This window comes from Mustela lutreola, chromosome 10, assembly GCF_030435805.1.
Source record: "Mustela lutreola isolate mMusLut2 chromosome 10, mMusLut2.pri, whole genome shotgun sequence".
NCBI lineage: Eukaryota > Metazoa > Chordata > Mammalia > Carnivora > Mustelidae > Mustela > Mustela lutreola.
In genome coordinates, this window is record NC_081299.1 from 30,014,176 (window position 1) to 30,031,241 (window position 17,066).

General features: G+C 41.0%; 1 protein-coding gene and 1 pseudogene across 6 annotated transcripts in view; both read left to right on the forward strand.

The window, feature by feature from the left end:
• The window catches only part of LOC131809396 (microtubule-actin cross-linking factor 1), a 321,582-nt gene that overhangs the window by 186,440 nt on the left and 118,076 nt on the right, over positions 1-17,066 (forward strand). For all 6 annotated transcript variants that reach the window (XM_059136435.1, XM_059136438.1, XM_059136436.1 and 3 more), the window contains exons 34-40: positions 750-902; positions 1,218-1,306; positions 4,514-4,649; positions 8,202-13,646; positions 14,162-14,311; positions 16,407-16,622; positions 16,710-16,859. In XM_059136435.1, the coding sequence (XP_058992418.1) occupies positions 750-902; positions 1,218-1,306; positions 4,514-4,649; positions 8,202-13,646; positions 14,162-14,311; positions 16,407-16,622; positions 16,710-16,859 (6,339 nt within the window). The remainder of the gene's footprint in view (positions 1-749; positions 903-1,217; positions 1,307-4,513; positions 4,650-8,201; positions 13,647-14,161; positions 14,312-16,406; positions 16,623-16,709; positions 16,860-17,066) is intronic.
• Positions 2,274-2,393, forward strand: LOC131810596 (5S ribosomal RNA; annotated as a pseudogene).

The following is a 17,066-nucleotide window of genomic DNA, read 5'->3' on the forward strand; positions in this document are numbered from 1 at the left end:
ACTGAGCCACCCAGGCGCCCCTTTTTGTAATTCTAAAAAAACTTCTGTCTTTGAAAAATAAGTTTCTGCAAGTTCACCACTTTTATAAAAGAAATGCTATTGGAAACATTAATTTATACCAATTTTTTTCTATATGAATTAGCAAAAAATTTATTTGTGTTAACAGCTGCCTCACTTAATCTCTGTAGATGTCAGCTTCTTTACCTAGACATCTAAGAATCATGAAAATAAAATGCTCTATGAAGGGGCGCCTGGGTGGCTCAGTGGGTTACGCCGCTGCCTTCAGCTAGGGTCATGATCTCAGGGTCCTGGGATTGAGCCCCACATTGGGCTCTTTGCTCAGCAGGGAGCCTGCTTCTCTCTCTGCCTGCCTCTCTGCCTACTTGTGATCTTTCTTTGTCAAATAAATAAATAAAATCTTTTAAAAAAGTGCTATATGTAAAGGGTTCCTAAAAATCAATCAATAAAAAAATAAATAGTAAATAATTATTGGACGTCCTTCATTTATTAAAAAATGCTTTTTTTAAAAATAAAGGTGCAAACCTAGATATGATGAATTTAGCTGCTAGTTTCATACAGTTTGACACTTGTGAACAGTGCTCTAAGTTAGGTAAATTATATTTATTTTAGGGTTACTTTAGCTTCCTGTTGATTTAGATAACTTCCAGGTCTCTATTTCAGGAAATCAGAAGTCAGGCCAGTTTAATAAGACATTGACTAAGATACTGATTTTTTAATTCTCATTCTAGAAAGTTGTGGAAGAGGAAAAGCAGGAACATGTGGAGAAGGTTAAAGAACTTTTGGGCTGGGTGTCTACCCTAGCAAGGAACACCCAAAGCAAAGCTACCTCATCCCAGACCAAAGAATCAACAGACATTGAGAAAGCTATTTTAGATCAGCAGGTGAGTAGAAGGTCCGTCTATCTCTTGTTGGGTAGAACAATATGTAATAACGCATTAGGTGGGAATAAAACAGATCACATGTGGGCCACTCTAGGAATGATTATCTCAACAAATGTTAACTCCCAGGACTTAAGAAACTTAAGAAGTCATCTGTTCTTACTTCTACCTTCTTAATCAACTTTCTGTAGTTCATTGGTAATAGTAATCTGACCTAAGCTAGGTTTTTCCCTAGGATTTTTAAAATGTTATTTCAAATAATTTGGGTTCTTTAATTTCTTGGGTTCTGAAGTTGTAATCTTTATTTCTATCACATAGGTTCTGGCAGAGGAGCTGACAACCAGGAGGGATCAAGTCTCTGAGGCCATTAAAACTTCGCAGATCTTCTTGGCCAAGCATGGTCATAAGTGAGTATTAAAAGAGTTTATGGTGCATTTAGGGGACTGAATCTATCTCAGTAAAACTTAGGGTCATGGTGAGATTTTCGGCTGTAGAGTTCAAGGCTGCAAGAGCCAGATTATGAAGAGCCTTGTAGTTCATGCCAAAATGTTTGCATTTTACCTTGGTGGCCATGGGGAGGGTCTTATTCATGACTGGATTTTGTTGATGAAGGTTTCTAGAACAGTTTTACAGAGAACAAATTGACCTGGGGCCAGAATGGAGGCTTGAGAGACCAGTAAAGGGGTTATTGTAATGATACAGGTGAGAAATGATGAGGATGGAGAAGGGCAAAGGTTCAAAAGATACTAAGGATGATGAACTTAGAGTGTTTGGTGACGTGAAAATTGTCAGCTATAACTTCCAGGTTTCTGGCTTAGGCCCCTGAGTCTATGGTAATGTCACTAACCAGGATAGGGAATCCAAAAGCAGGTGCACATTGAAGGAGAAGGCAGCTTTGGTTTTAGACATTATGAATGTGAAGAACCCAGAAGATGCCAGAGTGCAAATACTTAGAATGTATTAGGAAGTACCCAATACATTAATTTACACCTTATATAGTTCTACTAAAGTTGTCCAAGTATGCAAATTTAATATTAATGAGAAAGTCTAAAGTCATCAGCATAGTAGAAACCTTGAGTGGATTAGCTTCTAAGGGTTCAAGGGTGCTCCTCAGCCTGCAAAGAGAGCCTTATACAAGTAGAGGGGAAAACTATGAGCGATACCTTAGAACCCAACAGAGAACAGAATTCTAAAAAGAAGGTGGTCAGAAGTCAAAAAAGATTGAGACTGAGAGATTTTTATTGAATTTGGCAAGTTGGGAGTTTTTGGTGACTGGTGAAAAGTTAGGGCATGATGTCAGATGGAGTATGATTGGGAGTAGGGAGCACATGAGGTGAGGAAGGTAGTGATAGCACAATTAGACTACTCCTTCAAGTCTACGGCCATACCACCCTGAACGCGCCCGATCTCGTCTGATCTCGGAAGCTAAGCAGGGTCGGGCCTGGTTAGTACTTGGATGGGAGACTACTCCTTCAAGAAGCCTGGCCATAGGAAAGGACAGAAATAATAGAGTAAATAATTAAATAGAGTCTGTGTTCAAGAAAGGCTTATTTGGGGATGCCTGGTTGGCTCAGTCAGTTAATCGTCCGACTCTTGATCTCAGCCTGGGTCTTGATCTCAGGGGTGTGAGTTCAAGCCCTTTACTGGGCTCTGCGCCCGGGCACCGAGCCCTCTTAAAAAAACAACAACAAAAGAAGACTTGTTTTCTTAAAAGTTGAGAGGGACTTAGCTGTGTTTATAGACTGAATCTCAAGTACCAAAAGGGAGAAAGAGATTGAAGTAATGGGAGACAAGTCCCAGAAGATGCAGGAAAGGATAAAATTCATCAATGAATGGAAAGTACAACGCTAGACTGGAGTCAAGACAAATTTTCCTCTGAAGTTTGAGGAAAGGAAGGTTAGGAAAAGTGTGGGTGGAGGTAAATATGTCAGGAGTGAAGTCAGAAGGTGAAAGAATTCATTCCCAGTGGTCTGCATTTCCTCTTTGAAATAGGCAGAGTGGTTGTTTGCTATTGAGTTAGGGCAAGAGAATTAGGATTGATTGGGGCTTCCAAGAGGGTTATCAGGAAGCTCTGAGGTCCAGTAGGATCTCTGGCAACCAGTAGGATCTCTTCCATAGGGACCCTCCCCTCCCTACCCCCCAGGTGTGTGTGTGCGTGCACGCACATACACACACATACATACATGATATACTTCACCTGCAGGCGGGGGCAGAGAAGTCCAGTGGTTTGATTGATCTGGGGCAGGAGTTTCATCAGATTAGCAAAGACAGAGTTCAAGGATAATAGCAGGAACCTGATTGAGATGTTGGATTGTGGGGTCTGAAGTCCAGAGAGAAGATACTGAAGACCCTGAGGAGGACTGACAGATTAAGGAAAAATGGGGGAATTAAGGAAGGCTTCAGAAATCTCAGTAAGTTGATAGGTAGTTATAATATGAATCATAGGATTCATTTTCAAGAACAATATAGAATGAGGTAAGGAAGTTGTGAAAGTCATACTGTATGGTGACTAACTTAAAAAACTCACTAGATTCAAGATCATGGTTAACTCCAGGGAGAAAGATAAAAGAATGGGGTTGGTGACAGATGTACTTTGGACTTTGAATATATCTGTAATGTCTTATTTCTGTGGAAAGGATCCAAAGTTGGGGCACTTGGGTGGCTTTGTTGGTTGAGGGTCCAACTCTTGGTTTCATTTCAGCTAATGATCTCAGAGCCATGAGACTAAGCCCTACATCTGACTCCATACTTAGCAAGGGGTCTGCCTGAGATTCTCTCTGTTTCTCCCCCTGCCCCCACCTCGCTCTTTTTCTCTCTCAAATAAATAAATCTTTAAAAAGAGAGAAAAGCATCTAGGGGACCTTAGGTGGCTCAGTTGGTTAAGCGTCTGCCTTGGGCTCAGATCATGATCCCAGGATTCTGGGATTGAGCCCCATGTTGGGCTCCTTGCTCAGCAGGGAGTCTGCTTCTCTCTTTCCCTCTGCCACCCCCCCCCCCCCCGCTCTCTCTCATTCTTTTTAAAATCTTATAAAAAAGAAAAGAAAAGGATCTGAAGTACAATCTGGTACAATATCAAAATTTGGTAAAGTTGGGTAGTGGGTAAATGATAGTTTATTTACTTTCTCTTGTCTAAAATGTTTTATTTTGAAAAGAGAAGTGGTATAGAGTAAAGAAACACAACTGGAAAGGTAGGGTTATAATCAGAAGTTACTATCAAACAGTAGATTCTTGAAGTTTTAAAGTTCAGAGGTAGAATAATTTTAAATGATGGCAGGTTCCAGTTTGCCATGTGTGGGTGCAGTTCAAGTGGAGTAGAGGCCATTTGGATTGGAGGCTGTTTGTATTGAGAAGGTTTCAGACTACAGCATAGGCTTTTAGACACTTGGTGACAAGAGCATTGACATCACCAAGAATCATGACTTGATTTGAAATAGTCAGGAATATGAGCTAGATGCCCACGTGCTCGATGAATATGGAAGAGTGACCAGATGATCCGTAGTTAACAGAGACAAAGAAGAAAGCCATCCAGATGGAGAAGACATGACTTTGAAGTAATAAGGGAAAGTTTGGAGAAAGGTTTTTCTCTAAAAGAGCTTCAATACTTCCACTTCCAGGCTCTCGGAAAAAGAGAAGGAACAAATATCTGAGCAGTTGAATGCTCTGAATAAGGCTTACCATGACCTTTGTGATGGTTCAGCAAACCAGCTTCAACAGCTTCAGAGCCAGTTGGCCCAGCAGACAGAACAAAAGGTACTTTTAGTTTCTTTCTCCAAATGGGAAGGGTACTTTCAAATGGTATGAAAACAGCTTTGCTATTTGAGAATCATGTTCACTAGCTTTCCATGACCAATGTGACTTAATTTTTAACTTCACCATAGCAGCCATTTGTCTTGTGTTTCTTTACTGGGGTTCCATGATGTATTGGTCAGTCAAGAACACTAGAAGGCACTCATGGCCAACCCTGTAGACCCTGGTTCACTATTTCTATTGTCTTCCATTTTGTAGCAGACCACAGTTGAGAAGAACATAAATCCTATATTATTTCTGATCACAGGGCAGCAAGATTACTCCTTCATGGCATTGTCACTTAAAAGTTGATAGCCAGGAGTTCTGACTATTGGGAAGAAAAAGCCATGTCCTCTTCCCCCATACTTTTTTTCATATCTAAATGAGAAATGTTCACTTCCAAGCAAGCTGGTGGATTAGCTGTACTGACTGAGACGCTGGTTCCCCTTACCCATGGTCATCCCATCATGTGACATCTTTACCAATTCCCACTCATGTTCACTTCCTGGGCCATTTCAAAATTGTCAAGTTCCTCCTGGTTGTCCTGAGTTCTTCCTGGATACCTGTGTGTATATGTAAACTTACCATATTATATACATGTGTCTTTGGGATATATATGTGTGTTTGCCTGCTTATTTCCTATGTTGTGAAGCAATGGCCAACATATGTGGGGCAGGTCAAAATTTAAAGTCATGTGATTATCAAATTTGGTCTAGATGATGCTCAAAATGATATTCAAACAAAACATGCTTTGACTCTGGTCCTTGGATATGAAATTGGTGCATCAGGAGCTAGAGTTGTAAAGACCACAAGACAGAACCAGCTATGATTTATTTGGGAGCAAATTTCAGAAAGAATGTGCTGGTTTAGCATTCTCTGTGTAAGGTAGCCCACTTCCAATGGCTTATTGCTTCACCATATAAGGGAGTATGTGAAAAGTTTTAACAATTGCTTGCTGAGAACACCCAGTTCTCATTTTGAAAGGTTAAAAAAGGGGAGAACAGAAAGAAAGCCAAGCTGCCAAGCACCACTACATTGAGCATGATGTGTCCCCTGTTACTGTTCGTGTGTTTCATGTGAAGTATTGTTCTGATTAACTGACATCCTTGCTTACAAGTTTCACTAACCCTTTGGAGTTTAAGCACAAATGCACAAAAGGGAAAAGAGGACGACCTGTTTGGGGTTCTTTTTTGCAAACAAACAAACAAACAAACAAAAAACAGTCGCATGCTGGACGCTAACCCCAAGCTTACACTGTGTGTGCGATGCGGCTGAGCTGCTCCGTAAGGCTCTCTCTCTATCTGCCCAAGGCGTGCTGCAACTCTGGTAAGTAGAAGCCTTTTACATTTCCCTTCCTCCTCTCCCTCTGTCTTGCTCTGCTTGTTTAGGTCAGAATGCCCATGTTTGGTAGGACTGAACTTGATTTCTCTGGATTATTTCCCAGCTCAGTGCTTCCTGCCTGTCCTTCAATTAAGAGAATACTGGAAGGAACAGCATGTAGTCTTTTCTCTTTGTCTAGCAATTGGCCAGACTTTAGGTCTTTCTTCAATGTCAGCATCTTTGAGACTCGAGGAACCTCAGAGAAGAAATTAGAAGTTCTCAAAAGAATCTTTTCCTCTGTCATCTTGTCAGCTTCTGAGCTGTCTTGACATGGATTTTATATAAAGAGTTATTCATACATCTCAAAGAGTTATGCTGGTGTGATTTTCCCTTCAATCTCTGTAGAACAGACACCTGGTAGATTCGTGTGAACAAACATTTGCTATATATAATTTGAACTGCTTTCTGGGTCAGAACAAAGAAGGGGGATGGGGAACAACACATTATATTTTAAGTAGTGTGATGAATTGTTATTTCATTATTTGAACAAATACAGTGGGTTAGGGATGTCAACCAATGTGTTCCCTCATTTGCCTTCCATTCTTTGTCTCTTAGAGCATGCAGCTAATTGAATTTGAAATCCTCAGTGTATGTCTTTAAAATCTAGGAGCAAGTAGCTTAAGGATTTTAAGGATTTCCTTACTATTTACCAACTTATTCATTAATTCAGCAAATGTTTATTGAGCTGAATGGTCCTAGACACTGAATGGGTAAAGTACCTGCTCTTACAGAGCTTACTTTCACTGAGACAGAAGGAAATGCATTATTTAGGAGGTAGGGAAGTGATTGGCAGTTGCTACAACATCCTCTATGAATAAGTTCAGGAGTTAAGTTCAAGAGTTAAATAAGGATCAGAAAGTCATACTGACCTAAGAGGGACAGACGAAATCATCTATAGAAAATAATGAATGTGAACAAGAGGTAGGAAGTTGAGAGTAATGAAAGATTTTTAAATGGCAAAACACTTGAATGATTTAATTTCTGAATACCATAATTCTGTGATAAAAGGCTTCAAAACAGAAATTCTTCCAGGAGTTTTTAGGGTTTAATGCAAGGGTAACTTTGGCAATGTATAAGATTTGTCTTATTTCCTGGACTTAGAACATAACTCCTGTGTATAATGTAACTCTGCCGACCTGTCATTCATGTTTTTCTGGATCTGATGGCGGGGAGCAATGTGATAGCACAAGACTTAGAGTCAGACCTTGATTTTATTCTGGAACTCACTTGTTTTGTGACCTTGGTGAGTTACCTAATAACCTCACTGTGCCTCATTTTCTCATCTGTAAATTAAAGACTAAAATAATTCCTTTCATAGGATTGTTTTGAGGATAAAGTATCAGTGCTCAGCACATATATTAAGTGCCCCACAAGTCGTAACTATAAGTATGGTGCTTATATTAGCCATTATAGCCTGGACCAGAAGAAAAGTTGCTAGTAGTTCCAGAGGTAATGATCCCAGTCTGTTCCTTCCTTTACTTGCTTCTTCCAGTTCCCAGAACTAGTTTAACTCAGGGCTACAGACTTGGAAGGCACTAACAGTGGCCACTGACAATGACTGCCCCACTTGTAAAACAGCTGCTTGAGTACTACATGCTGGGCTGTTTACAGAGATGCATACCTATTGTGTGGCTACTGGCCTTGCTTGAATATTTCTTCTAATCCTGTGAACTGGTCCTGCTCAACTCATTATCACTGAAATACTATTTCAAGAATCTTCTGCATGGGTTGCAACATTGAGAAGTTTGCTATGTAGAGTTGACTTCTCACTTCTGGGGAACTGGTATATTTCTAAAAGAATCTTTGTGGTGATTTAGTCTTAGAAATAGTTGACCTTTCACTTCCATTGCTTGCTATTTTGTAGAGCTTGTCACTCAGATATGCTTAATGCTACATCCATCAAGTAATCTGTGAACTTCTGGCCATGGTCAACATTCTGCAGTTTAGACAAATTCCTTCTTAGTATTAATGCTGCCGGGCTTTAGAGTGTTTCTTACACATTGGGGCTCATCCCAGTCTGGGTTTTTCTTGTGGTCAGAATTTGATATACTATAGTTCTGTGAACGAATCCTTTCAATAGCTGGGCTTCTCTGATTCTGTTTTCTTTCTCTCTCTCTCTCTCTTTTTTTTTTTTAGGGTTGCAGAGCAGTTGCTGGGGTGATTGACCTAGGCACAGTGGAGATATTTCCTATCTTCCGAGCCATGCAAAAGGGCCTCATTGACCAAGACACAGGCCTTGTGCTCCTGGAATCCCAGGTTATCATGTCTGGCCTCATTGCCCCTGAGACCAGCGAAAAGCTCTCTTTGGAGGGAGGTCTAGCCAGGAACCTCATTAATCCCCAGATGTACCAGCAGTTCCAAGAACTACAGGACGCTCTGTCCTTAATAAGTGGGCTTCCTGAGAGCAAAGGCCTTCTTTCTGTAGTGGAAGCAATTGACAAGAAAATAATCAATGAGAAAGTTGGACTGAAAGTCTTAGAAGCTCACCTGGCAACTGGAGGTTTCAGTCTCCCCCCTAATGAGGGCTGCATTAACCTAGAGGAGGCTTTTCACCAAGGCCTCATTTCTCCAAGGCTTCACTCAGTGTTAGAGTCTTACCTGAAATCATCCAAGAATTTGATAGACCCCAACACAGCTGAAAAAATCAGTTTGCTGGATCTGATGCAGAGATGTATTGTCCACCAAGACTCAGGGTTGAAACTGTTGCCTGTCAAGCAGTTGGCAGGGGGAATGGTGAGCTTGAAGTCAGGCCGGAAGGTTAGCATTTTCCGTGCAGTTCAGGAAGGCCTAATAGACAGACAGGTCACTGTCCGGCTGCTGGAAGCTCAGCTTTTTGCTGGTGGCATAGTGGATCCAAGAACAGGACACAGACTTACTGTGGAAGAGGCTGTAAGACATAATCTGATTGACCAAGATATGGCCTGTGCTCTTCTCATAAGGCAGCTTCAGACAGGAGGCATCATAGACACCATCACTGGACATAGGCTGACAATAGATGAAGCAGTGAACAATGATCTAGTAGCTGCTAAGATTGCCCTTGTGATTCTGGAATCCCTTTGGTCATTCATGGGGTTGCTGTGGCCTGAATCTGGAGAGATCCTCCCAATCACAGATGCCTTGGAACAAGGTATTGTGTCTACTGAATTAGCTCATAAAATCCTTAGTGGCCGACAGCATATTAAAGCTCTGTTTCTACCAGCAAGCACAGAAGTTTGGTCCTGGAAAAGAGCAGTAGAAGATGGTATGTTGGACAAAGATCTTGTCAGTAACTTAAAATCAATTTGTATACCTGATGTGATGCCCCACATGCAGTTAGCAGAGTCTTCAGAACGAAGCAAATGGAACATTCATCCTGGAGCAGTAGGTCTACCACAGAGCCAGAGTCAAACTGAGAGCATAGTAAGCCCAAGTGAGAAGCTGTTGTTTCAGCTGATGACTCACAGCTATATCAATGTGCAGGATGGACAGAGGCTGCTCCTTTTAGACAACGAGCTGATGGAGACACTGACAGCAAGAGGTGAATATCAAGCAAATCCTCCAGAAGTGTTTGAAGTTGGGCATCAGAGACTAGAAACTCCTAAGGAATTACAAGAATTGGCAAATGTCAAAACCACAGAAACTTTCTGTGATGGGCTGAATGTGAGGCCATGTGAATTCCAGGTTCCTTTCCAGAATGAAGAATATTCTAATCAGGGTGATTGCACTGAAGCAAAAGGCAAAATGACCACTGTAGAAATTGAAGCTTCCACTATGGAGAACCCTAAGAGGGACCTGTTTGTGGGGGAACAAAAAGTGAGAGATCCAAATGTTGATAATTTGATGGTTCTAGATAAAGGCAAATCAGAGTTAAAAGGCCAGTTGTTAGGCACCAAAAAGGAAGAATTAATAGGAATGGCTACCAGAGAGAATGTTAGCAGGGGATTTCTCCTTACGGCACCCACTGAGGAAGCTGAAGATGTGACCTTGGTGGTGAGCAAAGATCCTTTTCCTGTTGAAACACTGAAGGAAGAAGGGCAGACTCCTAGAAAGACCTCCTTTCTGTGTCAGACAGAACAAGCAGACACACTTGAAATTGAAATTCCAGGTGAAACTGGAAGGCCCGTCATAAAACCCCAAAGCAGAAAGTCACAATTTCAGGTAAAGAAAACTCTAGATTTAGAATCAGAACTGAAGTCTGAAAATGACATGGCTATTCTAGACAAAAAGAAAAGCTTAAATAAAACATTTTTGGATAGAGATGACCATAAACAAAATCCAGAAGGACACAACATTGTAGGCAGTAGTGTGGTGACATTAGACAAGACAGATGTGGAAGACAGTGGTGATGAAACCTCCCTGTCATGCAGTCATCCTTCAGAATTGCTTCAGGAAGCTACCTTAAATAAGTTATCTGCACAATTACTAGATGGTGGTATCATTCACAACCAAACAGGTCAGAAACTCTTACTAAATGAAGCAATAGCCCGAGGTATTGTGCCCAGTCACACTGCTGTGAAACTTATGGGAAAACTGAACATGTTTCGGGGCTTCTTTGACTCTCAGACCTGCGAGTCTTTGACCACTGCAGAAGTCATTGATGAAGGTCTGATGGATGAGAAATTACTACATAATGTCCTCATGGCAGACAAAGCTATTAGCGGCGTTTTAGACCCCCGTACCCACACACTCTGCTCCGTGAAGGAAGCAGTTGCAGCTGGACTTCTTGACACACAAACAGCCGCCAGAATTTTAGAGGGCCAGGTGGTGACTGGTGGAATTGTTGACCTAAAACGAGGCAAAAAGGTTTCAGTAACTTTGGCCTCAAATCTTGGCTTGGTGGACAGTGCAGACCAGACAGAGCTTATAAATCTGGAGAAAGCTTCCAAAGGCAGAGATGCTGAGAAAACAGTTAGAGAGACATTTATTAGCTTACAAATGGAAACAACTGGAATTATGGACCCTGATAACAAAGCTCCTTTAACAATCATGCAGTCCATTGACCGAGGACTTCTGGAGAGAGAGGAGGCTATTAGGTTGTTGACTAAGCAGGTGGTAGATGGAGGTATAATTCACCATATATCTGGGATGAGAGTTTCTGTTGATAATGCCTTTGAGCATGGAATCATTGATGAAGATTTAGCCAAGCAGCTCAAAAAAGTTGAGAAGTTAAGCCTCTGTCGGTTTTTTCATCCTGAAACCAAGGAAACTATTTCCCTTCCTGAAGCCATAAAATTAGATCTTGTTACCCCAGACTTGAAAAGAGAAATCCATGAAATTCAGACTTTGACTGGAAGCTTTGTGGATCTCATTTCTGGCCAGAGATTGACCTTGGCAGAAGCTGAAAAAGAAGGACTGTTAACTAATAAAGCAGTATTGTCTTCAGGAATGATGCATGGGATTGTAGATCCTGAAAATTACAGAATAGTTCCTTATTCAGAATTAGTAAAGAAATGTAAGATTGATATTGAATCTGGACAGAGATATCTAGAAGTAATTCCCTTCTCAGACATTAAAGATGAAGCAAGTAACAGAGTGCTTACATTGTCCCAAGCAACTCAGCTTGGAAAGGTGGACTTTATATCTACACTGAAGGTTCTGGAAGCTCAGGCAAATACTGGGGGAATCATAGATACTGCCACAGGGAAAAGACTGACATTGGCTTCAGCTTTGGAACAGAAAATAGTAGATGAAAACATGGCAAGAATTATTGCATCTCATCAGGTATTAAATGGAGGAATTGTTGACATATTTAATGATCAAAGAGTGACTCTAAAGGAAGCTGTTGAGAAAGGATTTATCAGCCCTGAACTGGCAACTATGATCCAGATAGATACTTCAGAGTCCTGCAGTCACGGGGCTCAGGTTGAAAAGCAAGATGGGGTTGAAGTATGTGTAATAGAGAAGGAATTTCTAAGAAGGGAAATGTTAGTTGCTTGTAATCAGACTGCTGGAATGAGTTATAGTAAAGGAGCTGGTGAGAAATTACTTGAGATCAGAAGTCAGTCTGCACAAGGAAAGGTTAAAACAACAAGAGTTTCTTCCAGGGGACAGGCCAAAAAGAGCAGGGAAATTTCATTAAAGGAATTGGAATGCAAGGATCAAGATAAAAGGAGTACTTCTCCAGAAGCTGAAAAATCTGTCAGTATCATAATTCCTGGTGATGATAAAGATACATTGCTGGGCCAAGGTTCAGTAACAGTCTCTCACTTGGAAGTTCGTGATTTTAATCTCAAAGAGGCGGCTAGTGATGACATGGAAAAAAACACAAATGAAATGCAAGAAAACATAGAGGCCAAAATGGAAATTACTTATTATATGAAGAAGTCTTTATCAGGTCAAGATCCTAAAGAAATAAGAGAAAGCCAAGGAAGAATTATTTCAGGAGGACGAGAATCAGATTATGAAACTTCAGGCAAATGGCTGAGTGAGCAGATTATGCAGAAACCAATGAATACCAAGGAGAAAAGTAAGAGGGAGAAGAGGGAAATGATTATAGAAGAAAGTGTCAAAACACACAAGCCAATTCTTTTTGAAGAAAAGCTGAATCAAGAAACCATCATTAGAACTGAACAGAGATCCAATGTAGAGAGTCCACCTGTGGAAATAAACAGAAATGAAAGAAGAGAAGAAGCTGGTAGAGAGCTGGGATTTTCTATTATTTGTAAAACTGAAAACTCTTCCCCAATGATACTCAAAGGAATTTCTGTAAAGCAGGATGTTTTAACATTCTTCAAACCTAATCAGGTCACTGAAGAAGAAGGAAAAAATTTAAGCCCCTCCTTAAGGCCAGAAGAAGATTTATCTCAAATTTCTGTTGTGGCCCAGAGTGAACCATTCTCTTCTACAACCCGAAGACCTGAAGGATTATACTACCAGGAATCAGTTGGAAAGGCCCAAGTTGCAAGCAAATCCCAAATTTCTGAATCAAACAAACCTTTCCAAGGAGACATCAGACTGGAGACCAACTCTTATCAAGACTCCTGGATTACTTTTAAGACCAAAGAAACCAAAGATCTGATTTGCTCTTCTAATGAATATAAAGAAAGATCATACCAGGAAGTACCTTTTGACTCAACAGGAACTCTTAAATTAGAAAAATCTACAGTTTCCACAGTAGACTCCAAAGAAGCCAGTTATCTGGAATTCTCACACAGCAAGGACTATCATCATCAGGACAGCAAAAGTGATAGTGAAATTTGTGGAATTCTCACATCTAAAATAATAACAACTCAGGAAATGACTGGAGAGAAATTTCTAGAAATGTCAAACCCTATAGATACAGGTGTAGAAGCAGCATCTTTTGAAGGCATGGTAACTCAGGGTGTTCCCACAGTCTTAGCATCCCTTCTTCCAGAGAAACTGTTCAACGATGTGTCTCAAAAAGAGAGGGCAGAGCAACAGGATGCCACCATTAGTCCCACTATTCCAGAGACCAGTGAAGAAAAGCCAGTGCCACTCCCATACCCTACAGTGAAGATGGATGAGAAGACACCACAGGAAAAGCTCAAAGAAAGCCCTGGTGGTGAACAGACACCCTTCATGACTACAGCTGGGGGAAGGGGAAATGAAGGTGTAAACCCAGAGCCCTCCAGAACAGCTAAAGTAAGTTTTCCTGTGGTGTGTTTGTATATATATTTTGGATATAATTAGTTTAATGCTAAAGCTCTTGACTGGATACTGAGTTTACATATATACAATTTTGTGCATATATACAGTTTCAGGGGACTAGATGATTCTCTAAGGTATAACTTAGTGTACCATCATCTGTTTGTTACAGAGTTGTTAGAAAATTAGGCAGAATGTCTTTCTGAAATTTTGCAAGGGTTCAAGTTGAAATACCAGAGTGATGGTACCTATGGTTGAAATAGCTTTAGGAGGTTTTGCTAAAATGATATTCATGGATTGATAACTATGAGCCTCTCCTCCCTAAGGAAGTTAATAAAATCACTTTTTTGTCTATTGATTTGAGACAACATAGACACATAATGTGTTTTAGTTCATCCCACCCTATGTGTGGTAAAAATTTCTATTTGTCTATCAGTAAGACCCAGCCTGCTTTTAAAAGCAGACTTAAAGGTGAAAGTCTGATCTGAATGAGTTTTCTTTTGGCTCCACAGAATGTATTTAATCGGCAGCTCTGTCTGGAACATGATGAGAAGCTGGTATCCTATCTCTCTCTATTACGTGACATTGAAATGAGGACCAAACAGATTCAACCTCTGGACCTAAACCTGGCAGAGCTACAGGACCTGTTGTGTCAGGCCAAGGTGGGTTCCCAGAGACTTCCTGCAGGCCCACCAGCTTTGGAGGGAATAGAGAGTATTGAGGAAGAAAAACTTGTTTAGGGACACCTGGGTGGCTTAGTCAGTTAAGCAATCTGATTCTTGATCTCAGCTCAGATCTGGATCTCAGGGTCGGGAGTTCAAGCCCTGTATTGGGCTCAGCATGGATCTACTTTAAAAAAAAAAATTACTGGGGCACCTAGGTGACTCAGATGATTAAGCATCTACCTTCAGCTCAGGTCATGATCGAGCCCCATGTCGGGCTCCCAGCTCCCAGCTCATCGGGGGTCTGCTTCTCCCTCTTCCTCTGCCTCTCCCCCTCCTTGTCGTGTCATTGTCTCTCTCTCTCTCAAATGAATAAATAAAAATCTTTTTAAAAATTATTTTAAAAAAAGAAAGGAAAAGAAAATACCATTATTTAAGGGGCTTAAAAAAAATAGATTTAAAGAAATGGAGATCTCTAAAGAACATTAGGAAACACTGGTCTCACAGAAACCAAAGCAGAAGAGACTCAACAAGGAGTTGTGGCAGGAGTAAATACAGTAGGGAGACCAAGTGAGGACTAAAAGGGGGATTTAGTGCCCAGAGTCATTGATAACCTTAATAAGAATAGTTTCAGTGGAGTCATAGGACATAAACGAGGTTGCAGTTAGAACAAATGGGAGGTTGGAAGGGGGAGCTATTAATGTAAATCATTCTTTCCAGAAGGCTTGGTGGTGCAGGTGAGGAGAGAGGTAGGCCACTAGCTGGAGGAGATGCATTGAAAGAAGAATGTTTTGGGCGCCTGGGTGGTTCAGTGGGTTAAGCTGCTGCCTTCGGCTCAGGTCATGATCTCAGGGTCCTGGGATCAAGTCCCGCATCGGGCTCTCTGCTCAGCAGGGAGCCTGCTTCGCCCTCTCTCTCTCTCTGCCTGCCTCTCCATCTACTTGTGATTTCTCTCTGTCAAACAAATAAATAAATAAAATCTTTAAAAAAAAAAAATAAAAAAAAAATAAAAAAAAAAAAAAGAAAGAAGAATGTTTTGAGTGGATTTCGGGGCTGACGAGGAGGAACCAATAGAAAAGGAGAACTTGAAGTTAGGGGAGAGAAGAAATTATATTGGATGATCTGAATTCCTGAGGACATAAAATGAGACAGCTTGAGAAGAAGGAAAAGGAGCCCTTTTTCTTCAACCCTTGTCACAAGATTGAAGTCACAATGAGGACACGCTGTAGAGGTTAAGTTCTCTCAGTATCCAGAGTGTGGCCTTGGGAGGGCAGCTGAAGAGCAGGTGAGGATCATATTCAGAACCACCAACTTTCCCACAGCATATTTTTGGCTACATTGCTGAGGATCAGAATATTGTAGATGGCTGGGTTAGGGTGTTTTTCTATTTTTTCCTTCTGCCCTATTGGAATTTGGAGGGAAGAGTCATTCTTTTGGTTTTTTTGAGGTTTTATTTTTTGTTTTTGTTTTTTTTTTTAAGATTTTATTTATTTGAGCAGAGAGTGCACATGCATGAGCAGGGAGAGGGACAGAAGGAGAGGGAGAAGCAGACTGCCCATTGAGTATGGAGCCCGATGCAAGATTGGAGCCCAATGCGGGGCTCGATCCCAGGACCCTGAGATCACGACCTGAGCTGAAGTCAGATGCTTAACTGACTGAGCTTCCTAAGAGCCCAGGAAGAGTTGTTCTTCTACTTGACTTATTTTGTATCACATTATATAAAGCATACTGACACTCTCAAAGAGGTAGCAAGTTGTATGGGAAGGTGCACTACACTGAAACAGAAAACCTGAATCTAAGTCCTGGCTCCATCGCTGAGGTGCGTGACTTTAGACAAAAATAAAATAAAGAATAACATTTTCTAAAGCTGAGGCATCGCTTCTGTAAATCCGGTATAATAATGATCCTAATTCTGCCTACCTCAAGAATGAGTGATCGTGAGAACCAAACAAACAAATGAACATACATAAAAACATTTCATAAGCTGTAAAGCAATTGTTGGCATGAGGTGACAGAAAACTGTGTTCACAGTTTATTCCTAAATAGCAAGAGTTCTAGTCTTGATTTTGGAGGTAACTCCACTTTATCCCCCCAGGTATTAGACAGAGAGCTAAAGGATCTGTCCACCTTGGTGAATCAGGAATTAGAATGTGTGAATCAGATAATCATCAGCCAGCCTCAAGAAGTCCCCGCTCAACTGTTGAAGGCTCTAGAGAAAGATGCTAAGAATCTTCAGAAGTCCCTCAGCTCTGTGAGTGACACCTGGAGTTCCAGACTACTCCACCTCCAGAGTGCTGTGGAAGTAAAAAAGGTTGCTTCTTGTTTTTATTTCCAAAGGCTCATGAAGTTTGGGGAGGTTTGAAGATTTTCGTCATCTAATTTGCCATTTGTTTCTTAGACTAGAGTGTTGAATCAGTATGAACAGTTAAAAGGCCGACTTCAAGATCTGAGAGCCTGGGTTTGCAGTATTACTCTTCTTCTGGACAGTGAGGGATGTAACGATGAAACCGACACTGACAGTCTGAAACACCATCTCCAGCAGTACAAGGTAGGCGCCCCACCCATTCTCAAGTAGGTTTTCATCATCCTCTGAGTTACATCAATATTATATCAATTTTATTTTCCTGCGAGGCAAACCAGGATCTGTATTTCTCTTTCTCAGAAAAACTGATATTCCATTTTAGAAGTAAAGTCTGCTGTGTTTTTAGGTTATCATACCCTTAGAGCTTCAACGATTATGGTTATTTCTCCTTGC